Here is a 21,213-nt window from a genome sequence, read left to right as displayed (position 1 = left end):
GAAGAAAACAATCCTTTGGGAGTCTTCTGCTGTGCTGCTCATGCTCCAAATTAATGATTACTTGGGCAGGACACACTAAGTGGAGTTCGACAACGAAATCTCTCTGTCATAGCAGATGCTGCACGCAGCTACCATCATTAAACGGAGTGCAAAAGAGGACCTCAAGATTACACCTTCCCTATGTATTTCCACTGATGTGAAGAAACATGATTAATGTCTTACTTTCAGTTTAGTACAAGCTTAACTACACTTCATACACGATATTTGAACTTACTTTAATGTCCTAATATTTCAACATCCAAATATAGAAGAATTATTTTTTCACTGAATAACTGAAGAATAAGAATCACTGTTTATGTGGCTTTTAGCACACGAAATTTTGGAAAGGGAGAGTGCAATAATCTAAAAATAAACAAGAATCCCTAATTTAATAAATATTACAAAGTTCTTAGTTCAAAGAATTCAGAACAATCAAATATACCAAAGAAAGCAAATAAGAATCATTTTAATTTCAACTTTCAGTACGAAATAGATGACAAATTTATGCGACAAATATCTTCTGTGTCCGTTAAAATGTGAAGTGATATTTAAAAGTGACTGAAGCAGAAAACTATATTTCTTCTTGTGTATTATCTAATCAGTCAAAGCCCTTGACAAACAGTACATTATGAAGTATTTGGCAGTTATCAGTGACAAATTTCCAGCATTACTCATGTCAAGGCTCCTGGAAAAAAAAGAGACTAAACCTCACTGGCGGCCAACAGTTAACGAAAGCGAATGCGCAGTGCAGTTCGTAACTACACCACCTTCATCACGACACTCATTTCATTATTGGCTGGTAATGGGTTAGAAGATTTCCATACTACACCTGTTACTCAACAATGCCTGTGCCTTAGTGAATGCTCAAAAAACTGAACCTAACTTGCAGTATCAGGAACCCTTAGTTTCAATTTACCTCTGTGTGCTTCTTCTTGCTGGAACCTTTCTTCTCCTCGCTTACAGCACTCGACTTGCGTTTGCGGTCTTCTTTTTTCACACTGGTTGACCCCGTGTCACTGCCGCTTCCTCCCTTCTTGCTCTCCGCCCTCTTTGACTCATATTCACTGATGAGGTCCGGGCAGTCCAAATTCTCCTCTGGTTCCCACGTGTTATCGTCACTACAACAATGGAAATGGGACACAAAAATTCGCCTCCTGAACTGCCTCACAAGCCAGAGGAACTGCGAAGAACTGTGAAGAGCACTAGCAGATTGCAAATACAGTGTCCTGTCCATGTTGTATGCTCATGAATTGCTAGACTTCATAAAAAAGAATTTAACATGTCTAATAACACGAACTCTCCAGTTAACTTTGCTATGAGGCAGAAAGAAGTTTAACAGCACTTAAAATGAATATAGCAAGAGCGTTCACTAATTAAGAAAAGGTGAAACAAAGCCAGAAGGCAAAAATAAGCAAACAACTTGTTAAGAGGAAAAAATGGCAATTAATGATCTGTTTACATTCATGGCACATTACCTCTTTCTGAAGGAATTCCATTAAGGCTCATGTAAGAGAAAGGAGAAAAAACACCAATTACAAACTACGCCAAGTTCCTCGAACAGCTGTCACAAAGTTTAGTAGAACTCTCGATATTTCAGAACTGTGAACTGTTGCTGTGGAGATCTGTTTGCACAGCAACAATATGACACACAGTTACTGACTGGTGACTTCTTCCTGGAAATGTATTGTGAAAAAAATCAGCACAAAAAACCACTTCATAAATATGCATTGGTTTGGTCTAATTCCTGTAAACTGGGCAGTCAAACCAGTGCACCTAGAAATTTTATTGTAGCACAATACTTGTGTGGTGGATATACGTATCTCTAATAATGGCACCACGTTTGCTGCTGAAATACCACGAGAGTTCTACAGTGTAATCTGAACACTTGACAATTGTTCAGGTATGTGTTTCCCCAGGAAAACCTCAGAATCATATATACTAAGACACACACACACACACACACACACACACACACACACACACACACACACACACACACACACACACACACACAAACCAGAACTGACAGACAACACTAAATACCTGCTAATAACTAAACAAAATATCAAATTAACTCAGGCGAAACAGGTTATTAGTCAAGGGGGAAAAAATATATAATTCAAATGACACAAGACACAAGAAAGGTAAACGAAGTAACAATGGAGAGTACAATCAAAAGGCCTAGAAAAATACCCAGAATAAATTACAAATTTGAAAAAAAAGTAATCAGAGATCATGGCTAAATCAATTTGGAAAGAGAGAAGACTCACTCAGTGTAGCCCGCAATCTTTTCAACTGCACCTAAAACAATTACGTTTACACCTGCCACCCTTAGGATAAAGTTGTGTAATTTTCTTGTTTTTCTACGAATTTGTGCTTGCTATAGTGTCATAACATTGGAACTGCTGATTAACTTCAAATAACACTCTTTCTCCAGTCAGAGCCTGCAACCAGGACACCTAGCCTGCTTTGCAAGTTGCACCTGGTATGCATGCACACACAATTTCTTCATGAAATAATATGACCCCAACAATTTATTATTTCCCTGATTTTTCTGTCCTTGTGGCAAGAACCTGTGACTTACAGAAACAAAAATCAATGTTAGTATTCAAAACACTGGTGGCAGATGTCTCCGTAAAAGCTAGCACTATACTGAAACATTTACAATAGACAATTTTTGTTCCTGAAAAATTTCTGACAAACAATTAAGTTTACATCCCCAGCCAATATGTCAATGTCAAAGGCTTTGAAACTTTGTAGGTGTGTGTGTGTGTGTGTGTGTGTGTGTGTGTGTGTGTGTGTGTGTGTGTGTGTGTGTGTGTGTGTGTAAAATTACTAATATTTTGCATGTCAGAGTTCATCAAAATAGGCCCAAATTTTTAACTTTCCAAAATATATTTAGAAGGAACTGAAGTGACGAACAAGGACTAGGAAGAACATCACCGGAAAAGGTCTAGTACATGCAGACTAACATACAGTATATTGTGTGCAGAATCACATTCTGAGGTGAAACAGCTTTCAGTAATCTTTGTCCAGTCATCTAGTACACAGTGCCAAGCCTTACTAAGAAGATGCGGAAGAGTAAAATTTCTTCGTAGAGTTGAAAACAAATTTGTGGTTTGCCATCAAAAAAATGCAGCCGATCATTGTAAAAACACATAATAAACTGAAATAATACATCTTGTTTGGTCTTTGGCTTTATGCTTGAAATATATGCAATTATTGGTGTAATCTAATCAATACAACAATGAGTTAAAGGGTAACTGCCTGGTGCACATCCTTGTCCAACAAGAATCATCAAGGGACCAAAAGTGTGACAATCATGTGGGGAGGGATCAGCACTATAGTGTCTCCCACTTGAGTTCGTGAAACTTCTGCTTAACAACATTTGTGATATGGGGATCTGTGTGGGCATAAAGCAGCAGTCCCCTTGTCGCAGTTTTTCCAGACGTTTTGACTTGAGTGCACAGCATAATTTATCTACCATGCCACAGCACCATTCCCCCTGTGATTCAGATCTCATCTTTATTGAAATCAATAAGCAATGAGAACTGGGTAAGCATTACATTCACAGGATATGGCTGACTGACTTTATGAGATTGGGGGGGGGGGGGGGGGTGAGGGGGCGAGGGGGAGGCTATGGATGAGACGACTGCACCATTGATGCTTTTGACTCCAGTTTCCAGTGACTGCACTAGCTTTCATTGCCTGCAACAATGTGCTCAATACTGAAGGCAACTGCTATCTGGTTTGCTTTTTGTTCAGCATTCAACATCTGGGATATCCACTGGCTGCAGACCTTAAGGTTGCCTAACTCCTGCCTGATAGTGTGCAGCATGCTTCTCGAGATCCTTTGCTAGCAAATAAATGGTTATGTGCTGGTCTAATTGCAAAGAACTTGGTGCACCATTCCAACGGTAGTTTTCAAAAGACATGCTGCCGCTTAAAGATTCTTCGCTCTTCGGTGGATGCCTGCTGGTGTTTGTCCTTCCGCAGCCGAGGAAAGAACAACAGCACTGGTCCGGTTTGGATGCATCTGGTAATAATGTTGCCACAGTTCTCTTTCCTGCATTTACTGCATACACGTCAGAAAGGCATTTATGCCACACTGATCCCTCGCATAAATGTCAATGTTTATACACATGCATCAAAGTCACGTTACACTGCTCATACCTTCAGACGGAAACTTGCCCCTTATACATTAAATTTATTAAAAATTACTAGCCTATGATTTTGTCAGACAAATAGCTTACTCCCAGCTAGCAGCTCGGGAATATGTTTCTTTTTCACTTTCTGTCACACTTGGGAAGACCCCCCACACTTTTCTCTGTCAATTAGTTCCTCCGTTGAAAACCATGGAAATTCCCCACCTTCCTGCATTGCCAACTGGTTCGAATGCCAATTGTCTCACTTCAATTTCGTTTTGGAGATCTAAGTATCTCTGATCTTTCCATCATGCTGGCTTTGTCATGAACTGCTCCGTGATGGGCGTTTTCAGAGAGCATTTGTCACTTTTTTATGTAATAGACACTTTGAGTTATTGTGCAGTGTGCCATTGGGTAAACAACATTATCAGCTCTGCTTCGCACAGTCAGTAAGTTCAATAGTACAGTGGTACCTTCAAGGTCTCTGTGACATCTTTCAATAAAATGATGGATGCAGTGGGTGTTTGACTTGCCTGGACAATGATTCTCCAGAGCTCCCAGACATTGGAAACATCCGGTGGCAGGTTGCCGAGAGCCCGGCACCCCACTGCTCGCCAGCCAGACAATCTAATTCTTACATACAGTTTGGGCACTATGAGCAATGTGCCCTTTCTGAATTCCCTAGCCCAGTTCAACAAACCCCAGAACTTTCTAGCAAGGACCACAGATGACTGTCTTTGACAATTTGAAGTCTAACCTGCAAAAATTTACTTCCTTAAGTTAAACACCAGATAACGAGTTGTTTGCAATACTGTGAACTCATTATAAAGCATTCAGAATTGCTCAGCATTTTAATAATATTCTGAAAGATAATATCAATTTTCTCTGATTTTCTATGTTAAGAAAACCTCAGAGCGAAGTAGGAAAGATTTGTGTCCAGTAAAAATTACGTAATGAGTTGAGAACCTATATTGTTAGCTGAATGGTAAATCTTTTACTACCAATGCACAGCAGTTTACACAAGTTTTTGTCCCACAGCTTTTATATTGAAAGGTCGTATTCCAATGTTTGTTTTTAAGATTATGCCACAGCACACATGGTTTGCCAGTATGGATACATTATGTGTAATTTTTCATTTTGGGGATGTTAGTATGCTCCATTATTCTACCATCTTCCATCTTCTCCATAGAGCTACTTTAAGAAATAGTAATGTTGGGTAGATTTTTCATCAATGACTCCAAATTGTTCATTTGTGTAGGGAGGAGGTAAGAAAATGATTGAGCACACCATGCAAGCATAGACTGACGAATAGCTTTGACAAGTGACAGCAGCAATCTATAGGGCGCTTCAATCCAAAATTTTATAACTACTACCGATACCTATTCCTTCATTATTTGCTTCAGGTAAAACAGTGATACACTGTGTTGTCAAGCACCCAACTGAGCAGCAGTAATATAAAATACAAAGTAAGCTAGGTGAGAAAAAATTTACGATTTGTGCAAAAAAAAAAAGAGACCCCAGTTACGAACTATCAGCATAATCCCACATTGAAGCAATTGCCTACGAGATAATTGGTGATTGAATACGCAGCTGGTTGGGATCTGATGCAACTGCAGTGGTTAATAATATAGTGGAAATTTATTGAATTATTGTTTAATAAAACAGTAGTTTAGATCATTACATAAGCTTATTTTCTCGTTTTTTAAATAAACAAAGGTTAAACTGTGATTTTGACCATAAATGACTTACCTTTGTAACTTAAAGAAAGCTATTCTATACGTGTACAAAGTGTGCCGCACGCCCACTTGTGTTATGAAAAACTGTGCACCCGCTTGAGGGTTAATAAGTAGGCCGCAATAGGCCAGTCTTACACTGATTAGTGCTGTGGCAACTACATGACAATATCTTATGCACTCTGTAATTGGTTTTGTAAATACTTTTGCATTAAAGGACACCACTCACCAAAAAGCAACAGGGTTGGATTACCGATAGGTGCACACAAAAAAAGGAAAACTTGCTAGTTTTCGGAGTTATACTTTGTCAAGTGAGAGTAAACACAAACACTGCATGTGCACGTGCCCGTGAGTACACACACACACACACACACACACACACACACACACACACACACACACACACACACACACACACACAGGTTTTCCTCTTTTTGTGTGTGCCTATCGATAACTCTGCGTTTCTTTTTGGTGATTGGTATCCTTTAATGAAGAAGATTTTACATTCCACAAGAACTTTGCTAACACATCTATAATTGGGTTTATTTACTTTAATTATTGGTTTATCAAAAATGCTCCGAGCTACATTAAAGTTTCTGCCCATAAGAAACAAATGTCAGAGTTTTATCTCAATTCTACAATTGTTGTAACACACGTATCTGCAAATAAACATAGGGGTTTGATGGAAAGGTGATTATTTGTGAGCTGGCAAAAGTAAACGAATGTGATGACAAAAAAAACTACATTTCTTGCTACAGAATGTATTTTACAAATACTAGATTTCAGTGAGTCATTGATGTGGGTCAAAGTAGACAGGTTTTATCACTAGGTTCAATATTTCACTTTATGGAATTAACTTACAATGATAGAATTAAAGAATAATTTCTGAGAATTCCATAACATCCAAAAATCACAATGCACACTGTGACTAAGCCAGTTTCCATTTTCAATGCAGTAATTCAATGTATTTTCAAGTATGGCAAGACCTGAGCCAGCTGCTGAACAAAATCTGCTAACACCATTATACAAGATATTTACCTATAACCACATGCAGAGGACAACTGTGAGAAGGTACTTTGTATATTAAGGTTCACATTGAGATCTGATGATGGCTAAGACCACACTTAGTTTTACTATTTCGTGTAACAAAAAAAAAAAAAAAGACATTACTGGCTGCTGCCAATTTGAGCTAGAAGACCACACTATGCTTAGTACATCTGTATCTGCAGTAACAGAAGTTACACTGAATCAACAATTGCCCAAATGTGTGCAGTTGTGTTTGAAATTTCCTTACATACTTCAATATTTAACGCAGTAAACACAGTGTTGCCTGTTAGTTAATAAATCTGGCAGCTACCAGAAAGAGTAAATACCTGGCAAGAACACTGGATTCAGCTGCTCCCATCAGCCACCTCGCTGAGTGCCTTCTTCCAGAATGTTAATGGTAAGTTGGCCAACAGCCGGAGGGGATGGCAGGGAGCAGAGAAAGCAAGCCTGGACCCCCACGTGAGAGGGGGAGGGGGGTCGGGTCGTGTGTGTGTGTGTGTGTGTGTGTGTGTGTGTGTGTGTGTGTGTGGAGAGGTGGGAAGTTGGGGGTAGTAGAAGCCGTGCAGAGGTCGCACTTTTGTGAAAGCAGAGGTCACACACAGACATAAAAACCATTTAAATGTTATTTACAACTTGGAAACTGAACAAATTCTGTGTTGACTGCTATAGGCAAGTTAACTCATCATGCTCCGCAGGTGCTGAGAATACATTTCTTAATTGCAGCCCCCCCCCCAGGTTTTCCGTAACCCTTTGACTGCTAGACATGCTCAGTTCATTTCGCACTGAGTATGGCTTTGTTTTCATTGTACTGCTCATATAATGTTGCTACCTGTACTGAGAGATGGCAATCTGGCCATTACGAAATACTTTTAACAGAACTATCCAGGAAAAAAAAATAAAAATTGCACCTTTTAACAGTCTGACATCTGTGTTCAATAAAGGAATGAATTTCTATTCACTATTTGTCATAGTTACCATATTGTATCAAATTAAATAAATCATTGCACAATATTCTGAAGCGTTTGCAGTGCTAAAAACTACATTGCATAAACTATACAAATGGTTATATTTTAAAATTGTTTTATTCACCGAGATATGGAAGTAATTTATTCACAGCAGTAAGAGGTCAGTGGAATGGGCCAGAAACATGTTAACAGCGCTTAAAAACCCAGGCATTTAAGCACATCCTCAGCACCTGGGGAGCATGAGGAAAACTCATCCACAGCAGTCAAAGGATCAAGCATCTTGTTCCACTGACTTCTCACTGCTGCGGACAAGTTAGTTCCATATTTCTAGTATTTATTATTGCATGGTATTGGTTGCAGAAAACCTTGTTTCAACAATTTGAACTGTTTATGAAATATTATGACTGTTACAGCCGCACAATTCCTGGCATGCAGGTACAGAAATGGGCACATTGTACATTACCATCTGCCCAATATATATACACAGCAATGTATGTGCTAAATGCAATCATACACAAAGTTTATGTATTTGCACTTTTACCTCTGCAAACTCTAAAATTTCGTTCAATGTTTTACTTAATTTCACATAGCACAGTAAATATGATGAATAATGAAAAGAAATCCAGTCTTTTATTAAGCAGATATGTAGAAAGATGTAGAAAAACAAAACTTTTTCACCAAGTAGTTTTCTTAAAATTGGATGGTTAAGTATTTGATAGCAGCTGGAACACTGTCCCAGCACAGGTAGCAGCATTTAGCTATCAGTACAGTGACAACAAAGCCACACTCCACAGAGAATGCGGAGAGCATGTCTGTAACAGTGTAAGGGTTAATAAAGAGACTATACTCTGATTAAAATTACTTTGTGATTGACATTTCACTGATTCCAGCACCAAAATATGTCAATCAAAAATAATTTTAACATGAATATAACCACAGCAACGAGGAAAGGAAACAGTAGAAATCTGAAGCGCAACACAGCAGATAACAATGGTGACCTCACAAAGTACTTTAAGTTGAGGAACACTGGCTGCAATTAAAAACTAAGGACTCCCAGATGAAGCCTTCCAAATTCTGCAGATTCGGACTTAGGTCACCAATCAGCCAACTTACAGTTGATACACTGCATGCTTTAGCCTCCCATAACAACAGTTTAAGGAGTAATTCAAAGATCTGATTCTTAGTTGTTTTATATTTATCACAGATAGTAATGTGAATTTATGACCCTCTCACAAATGATGCTGGAGTGACAGATGAAAATAAAAGTACTTTGACACAGTTCTGATCAATAGTAACTGACCCCCCCCCCCCCCCCCAAAAAAAATAGCAAAAATATCTGTTAATTTTTGTTGCTCTATATATATTATTATTATTCCTCCTATGAAGACTGGAAACTGACTCAATCATGTTACTGTGTGACAAGTTATTCAACACTTACTTTGAATACCCCTTCCACTTCAATAAGTACTCCACTTTGCCATTGCGTATTCGCTTATCCAACACTTTCTCAACTGAGTATTCTTCCTCTGGCTCCTCCCCATCCGCATTATTTCCTGCAGCATCCTTATCTTTTGTCTTTCGACTGGGGCCTTCCACTAAAAAATTTAAGAAGTATGCTATTAAACAAAAGTTCGTCACCTCAAGTCATTCAAAAAATCAATTCATTAAAGAAATCTTTACAAAATGCAAGCACTATCAAATAATAAAAATGCATACTTACAAGAGCAGAAAATGAGAAGAGCAATGCTAGCTCTACATGGTAAATGTTTAATCACTTGAGAAATGAAAGTGAAATGGATGAATGTAAGATTAGACAAGGAAATCATTCAGGGAAACTGGCAAAACACATCATCTGTAGGAAATCTTATTAACCCTCATCTTCTGCAATGTGCTTCATTTGACTTGAAGCTCACATTATTCTGCATTTTACTCTTGATAGTTTCTTTCCAGTTATTTACCATTACATACTATGACATCTCAAATGTAAGGTTAAATTGCTATCTTCATTTTTCTCGACCACTTTCATAAATAAAAAATTGGTCAGGTGCAAGTAGGACTCGTGCACTGAGGGCTCCCTACAAAATTAATCGAGTATATAGATAGTTTACCCACTTCCACAATCTAGAATCTCTACCATTTATGCCTGTTATTGACACTGATACTAGCAAGATATCAGTCCCAGGGGTTCTTTTTCGACAGTCTTGCAATGGTTCAAACATCAGGCAAGAAATGACTTTACTTCTCGCATGACGGATTTCGGAATTTATCCATCATCAGATATCAGGAGTGATTTCCACATGTAGATATGACATTTCAAGTTGAATGTGAAACAAACATTTCATTTCAGAAGTTTCATTCTCAGACTAGTCTATAAATATTTGTTCCACATACAGCTTTTATTGCCATATATCCATCAGTAATCACTCCTGGATATCTGACGATGGATAAATTCCAAAACGTTTCATATCAGCAAGTCTTTTTTTCCTGATGTTTAACTTTTACTATTGCGACCCACTCTGCCAGAATGCTGAACTACTAATTCTTTAATTTCAAGTTTGACATCAGATAACAAATGATAAAGGAAAATTTTATTTCATGTGATATAGCTACAAATTAACAATTTCTGGAGGTTTTCGTTCATTTGTACTGTGAAACCTTACTAATTGCAAAATTTCACCATTGTTATCAATGGGAAATGTATTATAAGTTTGCACAAGCATCATCAAAATATGAAAAATGGGAATACTTCTGACTGCATCGACTTAGAAACTAATGCTTATTATAACGCAAAAGGCCTATCAACCTTAGTGAATGAGAAATTTCAACTTGATACATCAACCTGTTACTGAGAAAAAGTGTTTCACAGTCAGACGTACAGACCAACAAACAGACAGACAACAAAACGATCCTACAGTGATTCAGTTTCTAGTTGTTGAGGCACAGCACCCAAAAGTATGTCTAACACGACACACATGTGCTAAATATTATTGAGGAAGTCCACTGTTTTGCTAACAAGCTTACTATATAATTTTCTAAATATTCCTGACTTTGCCACCTTCTGCAACAGCATGGCGTGTGTACATTCGTGCCAGTTTTTTAGTTAATTCAGTATAAGTGTTAACACAGGGTGTATATGTGGACAAGGAAGAAAATTCCCGGATTTTTCGGTTAAAAATACACTTTCTCCCATATGAAAATACACTTTTTCCGAGTTAAGTAACAGTATACCTCTCCTCTGAACTGTAAAACTTAATCCTTTCAATGGTAGTGGTTTTATACACCGGCGTAGAATTTCCCGGCACTTTAGAAAACGAAACTCGGGAAAAAACACGTTTTGGAAAGATGTCTGATGTGCAGCAACATGTACACTGCATATTTTCGTATTACAAAAGTATAAATACGAATTCCACCAAACACTGCATGTTACTTTCCGAAGGGCTGAAATCTAGATTGTCATGCGCTTTTGTAAGCCAGCCGTAGCTCACTGATTTTTGAATGAGAGTCAAACGCACTGTAATTTAAAAAATTCATCGGACATTTGCGCACAGAATTTATCTTGTGTAAATGGAAATTTACCTTACTTGAAAATAATGCTTTTCAAACAACCATTCCGAAAATTTTCCTGCAACCTGTTAGAAATAGATAGTTTCAGCAGTCGCGCCAGATGACAGGCGTCGCCGCGCTTGTGCAGCTACGATGACGCAGGAAGCCCGTACGTTCATACATGAAAATATTAAAAGATCTTACATTATGTCAAAAGAAACAAGACATTTGCGGATACTTTGTTTTTGTATTTTACCAATAGAACAAAACCTGCCATGCCATTCGCTTTACCATGCTATGCTATAGCACTCATGGATCTCGAGATTAGGTTGTCGTCGTCGTCTTCAGTCCTGAGACTGGTTTGATGCAGCTCTCCATGCTACTCTATCCTGTGCAAGCTTCTTCATCTCCCAGTACTTACTGCCACCTACATCCTTCTGAATCTGCTTAGTGTATTCATCTCTTGGTCTCCCTCTATGATTTTTACCCTCCAATGCTAAATTTGTGATCCCTTGATGCCTCAGAACATGCCCTACCAACTGGTCCCTTCTTCTTGTCAAGTTGTGCCACAAATTCCTCTTCTCCCCTATTCTATTCAATACCTCCTCATTAGTTACGTGATCTACCCATCTAATCTTCAGCATTCTTCTGTAGCACCACATTTCGAAAGCTTCTATTCTCTTCTTGTCCAAACTATTTATCGTCCATGTTTCACTTCCATACATGGCTACACTCCATACGAGGTAGTGTTATTAAAAAGAAATCTATTAATTATTAAATAGGTCTAACAGAAAATTCCACAGTGAAAATATTCATCACTAATGATCAGAATACCACTTATAACTAAACCAAATGCCTCACACATATAAACACCCACACTATTTCTGTAAATAGTAATTTTACTTTTTATATCTTTACTCAGAGTCACAGATCTTTTTCATATTACCTGAAATTTCAAAATTAATCGTCCATCATCTGAAAAAATAAAATTTAATGATCCAGAAATCAATGGTAAATAATAAAAAAGGGAGTCTTGTTAATTTGTCAGCATATTCTTAATTAGAGAGCAGATGATTGTGTGTCAGGGTCTCCTTTACTTCTACTAATACAGTTTCATGTTCATGTCATTACATCTACAGCGTCACACTTCGAAATCAAACGTTCTTACTAAAACAAAGCTGATGGTCAAACATTAAGAATTTAATAAAATTGCAGAAAAAGATGACAGCCATAAAATCAAATCATAATCACCAGACACATGAGCTTGAAATTCAGTGGAAGAACAGAATATAATGTAGATAACAGTGCATCTTTGTGATGAAATGTCACAGTGCAATTACAGGATTTTTCCCATTACTGCTACTTCAGATCGATAATTGTTTCAGCAATGGATCTCATTGAGGTTTCCAGACAAATTCTGAATATCTCTGAACTTATTTTTGTTGTATATAGGTGGAAGTCCACATTTTATGAAGTGTGTATTGTATATTTCCATTGTTTTTAGTATGGATAGGAACTTTGATTGCTCTTACACATGCAAGCTGAGTGTGTGACCCTTTGCCTACAGCTTAAGGTAGTGTTGGGTTTGGTCTCACAGCTTCAGGCTGTTGCCAATAGGCATAAATGTGGAGGACCAGATATGGTAATCTGAGGGAGTGCAGCATCTCACAAAAGTGTCTTAACTGGTCAACTACTGCAGCTGCACCAGGTAGTGTCCACACTGAGGTTGCCCCCATCAGTTGTTCAGTGGAAGGTTAGTCCAACGTGTGGCAGGCAGCAAAGAATTTTCCGAGGGGACGATCGGAGGGCCTCTCTGGCTCGTTGGATGAGCAGGTTCTCAGCACTGTGAGGCTGCCAAAACCCCCAAGCCAAGTGGTGTCACTTGCCCTGTTCCAGAGGACGCCTCTCTGCCTGCAAGGTATGGGAATTCATTGAGGGAGGGATTACTGGTAGTTCGGAGCTCCAATAGTAGGCGTTTAATAGGGCATTGAGATATGGCTGCAAAAGGAGACCACGGAAGCCTGTGTGCACGTGAGCAAGAGTCATCCCAGATGTGGAATGGGTGCTCCCAGATGCCAAGAAAAGCACTGGGTACAGCCAACTGCAGGTAGTGGCTTATGTAACTACTAGCAATGTGTGTCACTTTGGATCAGAAGACATTTTGTATGGTTTTGGGCAGGTAGTTGAAATGGTGAAGACTGCCAGAATGGCTTGTGGCAGGCACAGCTCATTGTCAATCCAAAATGGTGCAGGGCAAACAGAAGATGACTGCACAACTAGCAACGATCAGTACTGCTGTAAATTGTCGTAGCTGTGTTGGGAAAGAACCACAGAGCCAATCACTAACAAAGTACTTAAGCTCAAATCTTAAGTACACACAGCTGGCCAAAGCCAAAAAAATTCAGGCGAATTTCTTTTTTTACAAAGGGCTTAACCATATTTCTGAAAGACAGATAAAATATAATTCTTGGTGAGTGTTTACTGCTGTGAAAATAGTTTACCTTGTAGAGAAATTGAAGCAGATAGTTCCTGTGAGTTAGTATGCTGAGGTTATAGTTGATAACTGAAATAAATGAGTGGTTCCTTTTACTGGCTTCTGATGAATCAGTTGCTGCACAGTTCAAAGAAAATTGAAGTTACTTCAAATAGGTACCCCACTCTTAGAGTTACAGTTGATGATGACTTCGATCTATCCTTAATATGTTAGGGGAAATACATATTTAGGTGAAAATAAGTTTAAAGTCGATGGTACACGAAAGACGTCGTCCAAAATCATACTCTGTGCTTTTTGAGAAAATTATTTGAAAAACAATTAGTTCAGGAGCCCACAAAAATATAAATGGTTGTGAAAACACACTTGACCTCATAACAGATTAACCTTAAAAAAATAAGATGTATCATAACACATTAGTGCCCCAATACTGTAACATCCAAACCCACCAAAAACAAATGCAAAATACATCAATCTAAAAAAGCAGATAAGAATTTGCTTGACATCTTCCTAAAACAGTCTCTACTCCTTTCAATCTGACTACGAAAGCATAGACCTGATGCGGTTTGAATTCAAGGAAATGGTATCAATGGCTATAGAGAAATATATTCCAAACAATAAGAGAGAATACTGACCCCCACGATACTCAAACAGGTCAGAATACTGTTGCAGAAGTAACAAAAAAAAGCATACCAAATTTAAAAGAAACTGTAAACCCCAAGATTCGTAAAGTTTTATGAAAGCTCAAATTTTAGTGTGAACTTCAATGTGAGGCATTTGTAATTGTTTCCACAATGAAACTGTGTCTTGAAATCTGACAAAACTCAAGAGAATCTGATCGTATGTAAAGTACACCAGTGGTAAGATTCAATGAAATTCATTCATTGTGCGATACTATTGGGTATGTTATTGATGAGAGTGACACTTAAGTAGGGTTATCAAACAGTTTTCCATAATTCCTTCACCAAGACAGTCAATACTCCAGAATTCAAATCAAGAACTGCCAACATGAGTAACTTAGGAGAAGGTATCATCGGTGCTGCAAAGCAACTTAAATCATTATGGAAGGCCTCCAGTCCAAACCGCATACGAGTCCGGTTCCTTTCAGAGTACGCTGCTACAACAGGCCATACTTAGCAATCATATACAACTGCATGTTCATTGAAAGATCTGTACCTAAAGACGATAAAGCTCCACAAGTCACACGAACACCTAAGAAAGAAAACAGTAGTGTTCCAATGAATTACACACATATTGCTACCATCGATTTGCAGTAGGATTTTGGAACATATTGTGTTCGAACATCATGAATTACCTCAAAGAACAGGATTTATTGACAAATGGCCAACACGCATTTAATTCAGAGAATATCTTTCTAGTGAAACAGAACTAGCTATATTCTCACAAAGTAATGAGTGCTATCAACAGGAAATGTCAATTTGATTCCAAATTCTTATATTTCCATACGGCTTTTCACATCAGTCCTCATATGCAACTCAAAATCAAATTGGCAAAAACAGAAAGAGGTGCTATCATTTCCTGTCTTGTAAAGTTATCAGATGATCAAAACTAATTGCAAAATGATTTAGACAAGATAGATGTTCGGAACGAAAAGTGTTTTTATATATCAAAATCAAATTGCATGCGTAAGGAGTAACATATCAGATGTGAGGCAGGATTTGTGATTTCCTTTCAGAATGGTTACAGTAACTGGCAGTAAAACAATACCCAGCATTCCCCAAGGAAGTGTGATGGGTCCTTTGCTGCTCTTTGACTACATAGATGATTTAGGTGACCATCTGAGCAGCTCTCTTAGATTATTTGCAGATGATGCTATCATTTCCTGTCTTGTAAAGTTATCAGATGATCAAAACTAATTGCAAAATGATTTAGACAAGATAGATGTTCGGAACGAAAAGTGTCAAAATGTCAGAGAGCATGAAGACGACAACATAGTACTAAAAGCAATCCACTAAATTTCAGTTTCATGGTAAAATACACAAATCTAAAGGCTGTAAATTTAATCAAACACTCAGGAATTACAATTACAGATAATGTGAAATGACAACAGATAAGACTTAGAAAATACAAAACGTCTAGTAAACCGACTGCTTACACTACAGCTGTCAGCTGTGTCCTGGGGAATTGCTGTGGTGTGGTATCATCAGGTAGGACTGACCGAGGACATTTGAAAAGTTCACATCAAAGCAGCGCATAGGGAGTAGAAGGGGGGAATGCCACGGTTATAAGAATGGGGGTGCAATAATTAGAGGCTTTTTCATGGTGACAAGATTTTCTCATGAAATTTCAATGATTAACTTCCTCTTCAGAGAGTGATAATATTTTGTCGGTGGCCACATACATAGGGAGAAATAAATAATAGAAATCAGAGCTCATACGGGAAGATTTAAGTGTGTGTTTTCCCCCAGCACTTGAAAGTGGAAACGTAAAGAAACAGTTTGAAGGTGGTTCGGTGCATCCTCTGCCAGGCACCTGACTAGGAGTTGTAGTATAATCATCAGATGTTGGTGTACGAATTTTTATGGCCTTAATGAAAAACTTTCTGATGACATTTGACATAAAAGTTTTCTGGGTATGGTACTGTGTCATAATGTAAAAGACTAATGCTGCTGGAGAAAAAAACCAACGTTTCAGTCACGGTTGCAGAGGCCTCCTTCTGGTGCGGTCTAGCTATGCAGCGTCCTTTATATTTTGTTGTTACTGATCACTGAGCATGCCATTATGTCATAATTTTAAAAAGGTAGTTAGTTTCATTGGTCACTTAAGGAAGAAGGAGAGGGAAGTTTATTTTAATAGGTTATTGTGGTGGAGGGAGAAAGTGACCTCTGTTGTCTATTGGCTCTTGTGTTATGTACCATGATTGGTGGTCACCGTCGAATGAGAAGTTGGCAGCTGTTTACTAACTGTTGGACGTCGGTAGTTACTCACCGGTAGTGCTCGTGCTTCGTGTTGACAGTGCGGTCTGTTGGGCTCTGATTACGGGCAGCCAAGATGGGTCAACCCTGAGTCCATCCTCCCTGTTCATGTTATTAGTGTGTTTAAGTGTTTCGATGGCCCCTCTGATTTTGTGTTTTGTCATAACTGGCTGCTTGGCCAACACACAGGCTTCGTTGAATTTTATTTCTTTTCCACAGTCTTGCTGATGTTCTGCCACTACTGATTTGTTTTGTTGCCCTAGACGAATATTGCGCTCGTGTTCCCGAATGCATGTTGCTGTTAGCCTACCAGCCTGACCAACGTATGCCTCTCCACAATCACATTCCACCTTGTAAACGCCTGTAGTGTGTAATGCATCGACCTTGTCCTTAGGGGAGCCTAGCACGTCCTGGATCCTACGACCACTATAGAAGACAGGCTGCACCCCAACACTGCGAAGGTGTTTGTCTATTCGGTCAGTAACATTTTTCACATAAGGTAAGCACACTGTTGGCTGCAGTTCGTCTATTTCTTGTTTATCTTTCTTACTTTTGTTCGTCTACAAGGCTGTGTTTATCGACTTATGGCTGTAGCCATTTGCTAGAAACGTTGTGCGTAGCCTTTTAAGCTCAGGTGTGATGTTTAGAGCATCACTACGGTGCTGTGCACAGATTGCCAAAGAACGGATGACAGTTCTGCACTGGGTGGCGGTAGGATTGGACGTGCAGATACCTGTCTGTATGTATAGGATTGCTATGTACTCTGTGCCCCAGTGTGCCCTCCATTATCCTGTATACTTCAATGTCTAGAAATTGAATTGCACCATCCTTTTCTACTTCAAGCATGAACCATATCTTCCCATGCATATTGTTCAAATGTTTGTGAAACTTGTGTAGCTCTGTTTCACCATGAGCATGTCGTCCAATTATCTGAACCAGCAACGTGGGCGTAAAGGAGCTGAACTGAGGGCCACTCCTTGAAAGGCTTCCATGAATATTTCGGCTGTCAGCGGAGATAGGGGAGAGCCCATTGCTATGCTGTCTGTCTGCACATAGTATTTTCCTCGCCTTTACACCCATGTTGCTGGTTCATTGGACGACATGCTCATATATGGCCTCATGGTGAAACAGAGCTACACAAGTTTCACAAACATTTGAACAATATGCACGGGAAAATATGGTTCATGCTTGAAGTAGAAAAGGATGGTGCAATTCAATTTCTAGACATTGAAGTATACGGGATAATGGAGGGCACACTGGGGCACAGAGTACATAGCAATCCTATACATACAGACAGGTATCTGCACGTCCAAACCTACCGCCACCCAGTGCAGAACTGTCATCCGTTCTTTGGCAATCCGTGCACAGCACCGTAGTGATGCTCTAAACATCACACCTGAGCTTAAAAGGCTACTCACAACGTTTCTAGCAAATGGCTACAGCCATAAGTCGATAAACACAGCCTTGTAGACGAACAAAAGTAAGAAAGATAAACAAGAAATAGACAAACTGCAGCCAACAGCGTGCTTACCTTATGTAAAAAATGTTACTGACCAAATACGCAAACACCTTCGCAGCATTGGGGTGCAACTGTCTTCTATAGTGGTTGTAGGATCCAGGAAGTGCTAGGCTCCGCTAAGGACAAGATGGATGCATTACACACTGCAGGAGTTTACAACGTGGAATATGATTGTGGAGAGGCATACATCAGTCAGACTGGTAGGCCAACAGCAACACGCATTTGGGAACACGAGCGCTATAATCGTCTAGGGCAACACAACAAATCGGCAGTGGCAGAACATCAGCAAGACTGTGGAAAAGAAATAAAATTCAGCGAAGCCTGTGTGTTGGCCAAGCAGCCAGTTATGACGAAACGCAAAATCAGAGGGACCATTGAAACACTTGAACACACTAATAACATGAACAGGCAGGATGGACTCAGGGTTGCCCCATCTTGGCTGCCCGCAATCAGAGCCCAACAGACCGCACTGTCAACATGAGGCAAGAGCACTATTGGCAAGTAACTACCACCACACAGCCGACGTCCAGCAGTTGGTAAACAGCTGCCAACTTCTCATTCGATGGTGACCACCAAATCATGGCACATAACAAAAGAGCCAATAGACAACAGAGGTTACATTCTCCCTCCACCGCAATAACCTATTAAAATAAAGTTCCCTTTCCTTCTTCCGTAAGTGACCAATGAAACTAACTACTTTTTTAAAATTATGACATAATGGTATGCACAGTTAACAGTAACAACAAAATATAAAGGGCACTGCATAGCTAGAACTCACCAGAAGAAGGCCTCTGTAGCCGTGACCAAAACGTTGGTTTTTTTTCTCCAGCAGCAGTAGTCTTTTACATTATGACACAGTATCATACCCAGAAAACTTTTATGTCGACTGACTCTGGCCACGGAAGCCTACACAATTATATTTACGTTGACATGTCATTAGCGACATTACGGGCAGCCAAGATGGGGCAAGCCTGAGTCCATCAGCAAGACTGTGGAAAAGAAATAAAATTCAACGAAGCCTGTGTGTTCGCCAAGCAGCCAGTTATGACAAAACACAAAATCAGAGAGGCCATCGAAACACTTAAACACACTAATAACATGAACAGGGAGGATGGACTCAGGCTTGCCCCATCTTGGCTGCCTGTAATGTCGCTAATGACATGTCAACGTAAATATAATTGTGTAGGCTTCCGTGGCCAGAGTCAGTCGACATAAAAGTTATTTACAGTTTGATCAACTCATACATTGTACTGCTCCTGGAATTTTCTTCGCAGCCATTATTGATTACTATTGTATCACTGTGGATTAATCCCAAGTGCATAAGAGATACTGACAGGAACATTCTCCAAACATTTAAGCATCATGGAATGTAACAACAGAATACCAATGATGGATCATGTTTCCAGGCACGCACTCTTCATATTATGATTTCAGCATGCCACTGCAAGGACGTCAGCAAACTACTACTTCGCATTGGAATCAATGAAAACGTGAAGCACCGATATTCAGTTCCGATTTTTTTTTTAGTGTAGTGCTATATCAATGGTTAAAAAAAAAAATCTGCCAGTCTTAACATATTAATGTTTACGTTCGCGTCATATCGAAAGTAACGTTCGTCATAAAAAATAAAACTGAATGTTAAAACGAGAAAATCTATATTAGATTATTTATGAGGCTCCAGCAGGTATTCCAACGCGTATTATTGAAACATACCGTAAACAAACTATGAAAACTGGAGAGTGGAGACTATGGTCCCCTACATAACTTTACAGTTATACATTCATGAACATAAGGCAGAATTAGCAAACTACACACTGCAAATGAATTAGTCTTTAATTAAACATAATTTAACTCATACTGCCGACGTTGCAGGGACGGACAACACTATGTTGATTCTTAACATGAATACTTAAAATGACGAATAATTTGAATCTACTACATGGAAGCAAGTCTTTTGCTTAATTAAAATACTATTAATTTATGTATTACTTACTTTTCGACATTTTGTTGAGCTGGTGCAGAAGATCTGAAACAACAGCCAATTTTTAACATATGAGTTATTAGCAATACCAATAAATTTGCATTAGAAAGAATGTCTGCTCTGCGTTGCATACAAATTAAGTTCGATATTTCCGATTTGAAAGCGTGACATAACGATAATAGCGTTAATAATTAAATGGCAATGAAAATAACAATTACGTAAAAGGAAGCTTGTAATTTATTTTTAAATAGACTATATTATAATAAACGATGTTTCATATAGCTACAAACCTTCTTATCTTCGCCTGATTTGAGCCTTCAGAAATTTTTCGGCGCCAAAGACAAGTTGGCGGGATGAAACTGCTGTAGCTTCTAAAATCTAAACAAAGGTATTCACTCTCAAAACACCAAAGTTGTTAACGCCACAACGAATTTTCTCAAAAACTAAATTGCAGTGAATATAACATATTTTTCAGTGAAAAAGAAATATCATAATTTAATTTAGTAGTTAAGTTAAGTTAGTACTTAAGTTATCGTATAGTGTGAAAAGACATGGAAATAATAAAGCGAATTCTTCAGCATTAAGAGCTACATATATCAAAATATCTTTCATTAATAAAGAAAAAAGAGTATTTTCTGTAAGTTATCATAAATTTATTTTTCATGTTTACAAAATTGTAAAATTTCGAAAACTATCAGAGATAATATTTGAGAGCTTCACGAATCATTCTTTTTTATGTCTAACGAAAGACATTCGCCATATCCATCTTTGCACTTTATCTTCAGATTATGCTTCTAACTGAAAATTAAATTTT

General features: G+C 38.6%; 1 protein-coding gene across 2 annotated transcripts in view; it reads right to left on the bottom strand.

The window, feature by feature from the left end:
• The window catches only part of LOC124718811 (chromobox protein homolog 1-like), a 31,558-nt gene extending 10,744 nt beyond the window's left edge, over positions 1 to 20,814 (bottom strand). The window contains exons 1-4 of one of the 2 annotated variants that reach the window (XM_047244429.1): positions 20,690 to 20,814; positions 20,412 to 20,444; positions 9,368 to 9,524; positions 956 to 1,160 (exon numbers count right to left, since the gene is read on the bottom strand). In XM_047244429.1, coding sequence (XP_047100385.1) covers positions 956 to 1,160; positions 9,368 to 9,524; positions 20,412 to 20,421 — 372 coding nt within the window. In that variant the 5' untranslated portion in view covers positions 20,422 to 20,444; positions 20,690 to 20,814. The remainder of the gene's footprint in view (positions 1 to 955; positions 1,161 to 9,367; positions 9,525 to 20,411; positions 20,445 to 20,689) is intronic. The other variant, XM_047244430.1, reaches the window with a different exon arrangement.
• Positions 20,815 to 21,213: the final 399 nt, after the last annotated feature.

The sequence above is a fragment of the Schistocerca piceifrons genome, chromosome 10 (genome assembly GCF_021461385.2).
Source record: "Schistocerca piceifrons isolate TAMUIC-IGC-003096 chromosome 10, iqSchPice1.1, whole genome shotgun sequence".
NCBI classification, from domain to species: domain Eukaryota; kingdom Metazoa; phylum Arthropoda; class Insecta; order Orthoptera; family Acrididae; genus Schistocerca; species Schistocerca piceifrons.
This window is presented reverse-complemented; position numbering and strand designations above follow the sequence as displayed.